The following is a 6000-nucleotide window of genomic DNA, read 5'->3' on the forward strand; positions in this document are numbered from 1 at the left end:
TATGGGTATTAGAATTGATTGAGTTTAATTGTGTTTATTTTTAAATATGTGATAAGATGATGTGACATGTTGGGATAAAGAGGTAAAATATGGATTTTACACCACGTTCTTATAGAATTTAATCTCATATATATATATATATATATATATATATATATATATATATATATATATATATATATATATGCAGACCTATTAAGTCATGTGTAACAATAAAAAAAGAATAATGCTAGAAATACAAATTATTTTACAAATTTTTTTATAAACTGCTAATATAGTGAGTGATTATTAGTAAATGAAAAAGTGATATTAATGGTGGGCCTAGATGAAAACAAATAAAAGGCTGGTCACATCAGCAGTTTGTAAAAATGTTGTAAAATAGTTTATGACTATAGCATTACTCATAAAAAAAAAAAGGAAGTTATACGTAACAAATCAAATACATTGTTGTGGTCTCTCTCTCTCTCTCTCAAAAAAAAAAAAAAAAAAACTCTGTTGTGGTCCTTGTGGAAGCTTATTTCTAAAATAGTGGAAGAGTTTTTTTTTTTTTCCTATAGGAATAGCATTAGTTCAGAAACATTTCTAAAAAAAAAAAAAAAAAATCCTTCCTTTATTGTAACTTAAAAAAAAAAAGGAATCTTCATTTTTTTTTAATCAAATGATAGAAGAATTCCAAAATTCATTTAAAGAGAAGTAATTGGAATGCTGGTTTGCCGGCAATTTTGAAAATTTGCTCATGTTAAGGCAGACAGGTAAGTGTTACTTGTTTTTATATTAAACACCTTGACCGTTGATTTTATGTCCTACCTTATAAAAGAAAAATTATCTTATGAGATCGACTTATGGAGCACCCTCTCACAATATATGGTTCCATCCAATGTGAAGACAGTGCTCATTAAGCCAGTCATGACTTTCTCGTAGTGTAAAGGTCTTGTTGACTATATTTTTTTATTCCAAATTGTGTTATTAAGAGTGTGTTTGAATACTGCTTATTTTTCTAAAACTAAAAACTTATTGCTGAAAGTATTTTAGATAAAGGCAAAAATTAGTTGAAATAGTACAACGGAGCCCATGAATAGTATCAAAAAGTGCAGTAAAGCCCTTGAATAGTAGCAAAAATAAGCTGAATAGTAAAATAATTTTAATTTTTGATCTTCCCAATCCCACACTAACTATAGCAATATCAATCTGGAAACACAACAGTGACAACACAAGGCTTCAAATCTAAAATTTCCAATGTACAGCTAATTATATCATATTTGGTCATAGGGGATTCATTTACCCCCTGAATTTTTATTAAAAAAATATTATATATATAAAAAATATTTTTTTATCAGTTTATTACTCATCTCCATAGCAAATTGTCAACTTATTATATTTCAGAGAACACCTTAGACATTATAATAAATTTATAATTTTTTTTGAACATTTAAGGTACATAGCTAAAAAACTTGACCACTTTGGTTTGGTCAACCTACACAACAATGAACATAATTTGAAAATTACAAACAGATTAATTTATAAACTCATTGAAAAGATAAACATAGAAACAAAAACCTTGCCTGATGCAGGTTTTGGTGCCTAAGCTTCTACCCAAAAAAAGAAAAAAAAGAAGAGAAGGTGCAGGTTTTGAAAACTGCCTAGCTTGTTTTGAAGAAAAACTGTAATTCTAATCTACCATGAAATGCCTAGAGGATTTGATTCTAGGTTTGTAAATAGTAATCTTTAATTGCTATTGAAACCCATATAATCTATAGAGAAAGGATTAGTATTTGTGAACCAATTTTTTTATTTTAATCTTTTTATGAGGGACAGTTTATTAATTTAGCTGCAGACAGAGTTCCTACATGTTTTGGCAAGGAAAACATTTTTCCATATGGTTATGCCAATCCCATATAGATTCCTCTAGAATGTAAACCAAATTCAAGGATGTCACTGCCACCATTAAAAGAGGGGTGGGAAAAAGAAAGGAAGACGAATGAAAACAAAGAAAAAAAAAAGGTCCATAAGCTCATTCATATAATCAATGTTCCTCCTTATTCCTTACAAGTTACAACAGTAATAATAACATTATTTAGCTCACCAACTGCTCACTTTCATTATTATCTTGTGGAAGTTTCCCCTCAAATATCCTCTCTCTTGCATTGCTTGCCTGAAATATCAAGAAACACAACAGAAATAACCCCTTAATAAGTAACACTATGGGTAGAACTAATAAAAAATCTTAATGAATTCAACACTCTAAAACATTGTAATTGACTATCATTATGAATTCCACACTCTAAAACATTGTAAAATATTGTCCTTCATCCCATTTATTTGGAGAAGTGCTCTATCTAATTGCGAAATAGAGGCAAATCCAATCCTACCATTAGATGGAAGAAAAGGAATGACTTTGGGAATTTGATAACCACTTAGGGCCATCAAGGTTATTAGAAACCTCAATAGTTCCTAAGGTAACTCCACTATAGAGTTCTTCAAATTCAAATCATGAATGATTAATCATGATGATGACCTAATGACATAACAAAATCTTAACCATTTATTTAATCATGAATGATTAATATTTTAATAAATCCATGGTGGAGTTGCATTAAAAATTCTAACTCATTGAACAATCTAAAATTTTTGTCTCTTTTCCTTCTTCCAATTTATTGGCAACCAAGTAGAGCAAATGGGAAACATACGCTAGACTAAGATCAAAAGCATCAAGTCATAAGAGTAGAGGATAGACCTGTTTTTCCCAATTTATGCAACTTGTTATAATAGAGAGCATAACTGTCTGAACAAAAGCACCAGTTTGTATTCCAATCCATAGGCCCCTTCCTCTTAAATTTGTCATGAAACCCAGAACCGCAGCAACTGGAATTCCACAAAGATAGAATGCCCCCAAGTTGACATAAGCCCCTATATGTTGCCACCCACATCCTCTAGCAACACCTGAGTTAACAAACACCAGATAGAACCCAGAAAAAACTTACATTTTTAGCAGAAAGCACTCATTGACAAAAGAGAGAAAATTTTGACCTGAGAGTACCCCTTGTAAGCTGTCCAGTATAATTGACAGAGAAACCAGGGGAGCCATGGTTGTCACATAGTCCACAACTTCCTTCTCGTTGCTAAAAGTGTAACCAAAAACACTCCGGCTTGCAAGAAGGATTGCGCTTACTATACTTGTCTCTGTGACTGCAAGAAACAATACAGCAAAGACAGCCACACGAGCAGCTTGTGGGTTTCCTGCTCCTAATTCATTTGAAATTCTAGTACTGAACAAAAAGAAATTAGCATACATTATTAGAGATATGCAATTTCAACCGTTATAAACACTAGTAATATTCATAATATATAGATGTATACATAGTTTTGAGTGATCAAACCTTGCTGCAGCACCAAGTCCATACGGTATTGTATAGAGTGTTGCAATCGTATTGAGACTGCAAAAAAAGTTGATGATTAAATAGAACAATCATATTTTTTTAGGAATGGAAAATCTAATTAATTTGTAGAAGATCCATAGTGTTCTTGATATGAAATACTACAAGAAAACTTACCACACAGAAAGAACTGAAGTTTCAAGTTGCGGATTAGGTAAAAGACCAGACAACAGTATAAGAAACTCAAAAGACCACCACTCGAGGCTGCAATCATCAACAAAAAAAAAAAAAAAAAACAATATTAAAGATGAACATACAAACTCTTTTCTTTACAACTGGAGTAAATGAAAACAATTACCAAACCATTACAGCAGAAGGGATAGCAAAGCGGAAAAACTCCCCAATTCCTTGGAACAGCTCCTTAGAAATTGGAACAAGGGTTTTTTTGCAGGCAGAAGAGTACTTCACATATAAACCAAGAAAAATCACATTTAACCAATATGAAATTCCCATAGCTAAAGCTGCTCCGAGGTTTCCCAGTCCAGACTTGAATACTAAAACCCAACATAGTGGTATGTGAAAACATAGAATTACAACAGAGCTTATAAGCATTGGCTTGACTAGACTTTGTGTCTGAAGGTATCTAACGAGTGGTTGAAGTGTGGCATAAGCAAAGAGTGCAGGAACAAGCCACATTGTGAATTTCCCAGCTTCATGTGCAATTAGAGGGTCTTGACCTATCAAACTAAGTAACTTTCCCATGTTCATCCATAGCAAAGACAGAGGAAGACAGACAACGTTTAGAGAAAATATAGCAGTGTAAGTTTGAATTCCAATTTTTTGATATTGCTGAGCACCATAAGCTTGCCCACATAGAGTTTCTAGCGCACTGGCCATTCCTAACTGTTTACCACATACAAAATAGAAAATCCAGTTAGTTATTTGAAATAGATATGTTCAAAGTCTTTCATCTCAGTAACTAGGTCCACAAATTTAATATTTTTTGGCCTTCAGAACATTTAAATCATCCAATATATATTTTTGTAAGTGCATGACTTCACCCATATCTTCTAGTAGCTCTGGCTTATTGAAACTCATACATGTGACTGCCATTTGATTTTTTTTTTCTTTTTTTGTTTTGACAGAGTGTCACTGCCATTCAGTGAGACTAATTATTATATTTCATCCAAATCATGACAAATGCTTTCCTGCACTAGTATTCATAAATGTTATCCAAATCACAAGTTGAGCAATGTTAGTCCAATCCATTATGACAAGAAGCTGATCATTACATAAATCACACAAATATTGAAAGAACAAAATGAAACTTATAGACATGTTTAGTGATTCATTAACAAAACATGGAAGTGGTTTAGTTTACTAAACTGTTATGAATCTGTTACCCAAAGATAAAGCATTATAAGGCTACCCAAGTCACCATTCCCTTATCTGACATCTCCAATTACCCCTAGTCCCGGTTAAGTTGAAAAGTAATCAATTTCCCACCCGGCATGACCTGCCTTGCCCCGAAGAGGTAATCACAAGAACTCAAATTACAGTGAGTTCAAATCACATAAAATGAACCAAGAATCTTGTCACAAGGGTAATCACAAAAACTCAGAAAGAAACAAGTTTCATGTTTTTCCAAGGTGAGCTTAAAAATATCTTGTACACATATTATTGAAAAAAAAAGTGGTTGAACAAGAATTAATCCTAAGTATGCATGAAAGAAAACAAACTAAATGTTGCATTGATTTTTTTTTTTTTTGGTTATTATTTATTTACTAAAAGTTGGTTAAAAAGTGAGACTTTGAAAATGTATATAAGGAAAGAAAAACATGTATATAAGCAAACAGAAGCTAAGTAGATAACAACAAAGACTTACAAGAAGACTGAAGCCAGTGACTGCAGAAAGAGAGATGGCTAAAGCAGTGCTAGAGAGAGCAAGTTCATCCAGATGACCCACCATCATTAATGAAATGACCTGCAACAAGTACTGTGATAGACTCACGACCACCATAGGACCAGCCAAGAATCCCAACCTCTTGAGCTCCCCAGTGAAAGTAACCCATGTTAGAGATGGAGTTTCTGGTTTTCTTTTCTCTTCTTTGATCCCTTTTGCTAATAAGCTCTCTTCCATGTCTTTCTTTTTGTCTCTTGGCCGCCTCAATAGCTCAAACGTGGAATATGAGAGGTCCAAGGAAAAAACAGAGAAGGAGAGAGTCCTGACTTTTTGGTATTTCCAGGGCCATGTATGGTATATATCACTGGGAACAAAGACCAGCTCCAGTCTTCGCGTAGTTTTCTTTATTGGTCAATAAAGTATTCAATTTAAAATATAAAACTGAGTTCTAAATTTCTCTTGTTTTTATTTTACTTTTTTAATTTTGTTTTTGTTAACTTCAGTTTTCTAAGTTTCACATTTATTTAATTAAGGCATTTTCGTTAACTTTTGTTAAAATTTTTTGAAAAAAAAATCAAGAAAATATTTTTTAATTTAAAAATTTTGAAGAAAAATTTATAAAATTGAAAAATTAACCACATCATATAACAAAATTTAATGAAAAAGCCTTAATTGAATAAACTTGAAAGTTAGAGAACTGAAATGAACAAAAGTAAAATTAGA

General features: G+C 32.1%; 1 protein-coding gene across 2 annotated transcripts; it reads right to left on the reverse strand.

Annotated features, from left to right (window-relative positions):
- Positions 1–1979: 1979 nt before the first annotated feature.
- LOC142608368 (protein DETOXIFICATION 12-like) lies at positions 1980–5616 on the reverse strand. 2 transcript variants are annotated; one of them, XM_075780131.1, is made up of 7 exons: positions 5260–5616; positions 3733–3836; positions 3552–3638; positions 3378–3434; positions 3028–3266; positions 2735–2940; positions 1980–2152 (listed from the first exon to the last, which is right to left on the reverse strand). In XM_075780131.1, exons 1-7 carry the CDS (start codon positions 5512–5514, stop codon positions 2075–2077), a joined length of 1026 nt encoding a protein of 341 aa, XP_075636246.1. In that variant the 5' UTR covers positions 5515–5616; the 3' UTR covers positions 1980–2074. The 2 variants fall into 2 exon arrangements, with proteins under 2 accessions (XP_075636246.1, XP_075636245.1); XM_075780130.1 differs by having other exon boundaries at positions 3733–4277; positions 5260–5613.
- Positions 5617–6000: the final 384 nt, after the last annotated feature.

This window comes from Castanea sativa, chromosome 8 (genome assembly GCF_040712315.1).
Source record: "Castanea sativa cultivar Marrone di Chiusa Pesio chromosome 8, ASM4071231v1".
In the NCBI taxonomy this organism is placed as follows: Eukaryota; Viridiplantae; Streptophyta; class Magnoliopsida; order Fagales; family Fagaceae; genus Castanea; species Castanea sativa.

Bases quoted from the DNA above. Each gene is read 5' to 3' on its own strand.
- LOC142608368 (XM_075780130.1), bottom strand. From the start codon at position 5,514: ATGGAAGAGAGCTTATTAGCAAAAGGGATCAAAGAAGAGAAAAGAAAA. The intron at 3,435-3,551 runs GTAAGTTTTCTT...CTTTTTTTGCAG, and splicing joins ACTTCAGTTCTTTCTGTGTG to TCTCAATACGATTGCAACAC. The intron at 2,153-2,734 runs GTCTATCCTCTA...TTGATATTTCAG, and splicing joins GCATAAATTGGGAAAAACAG to GCAAGCAATGCAAGAGAGAG.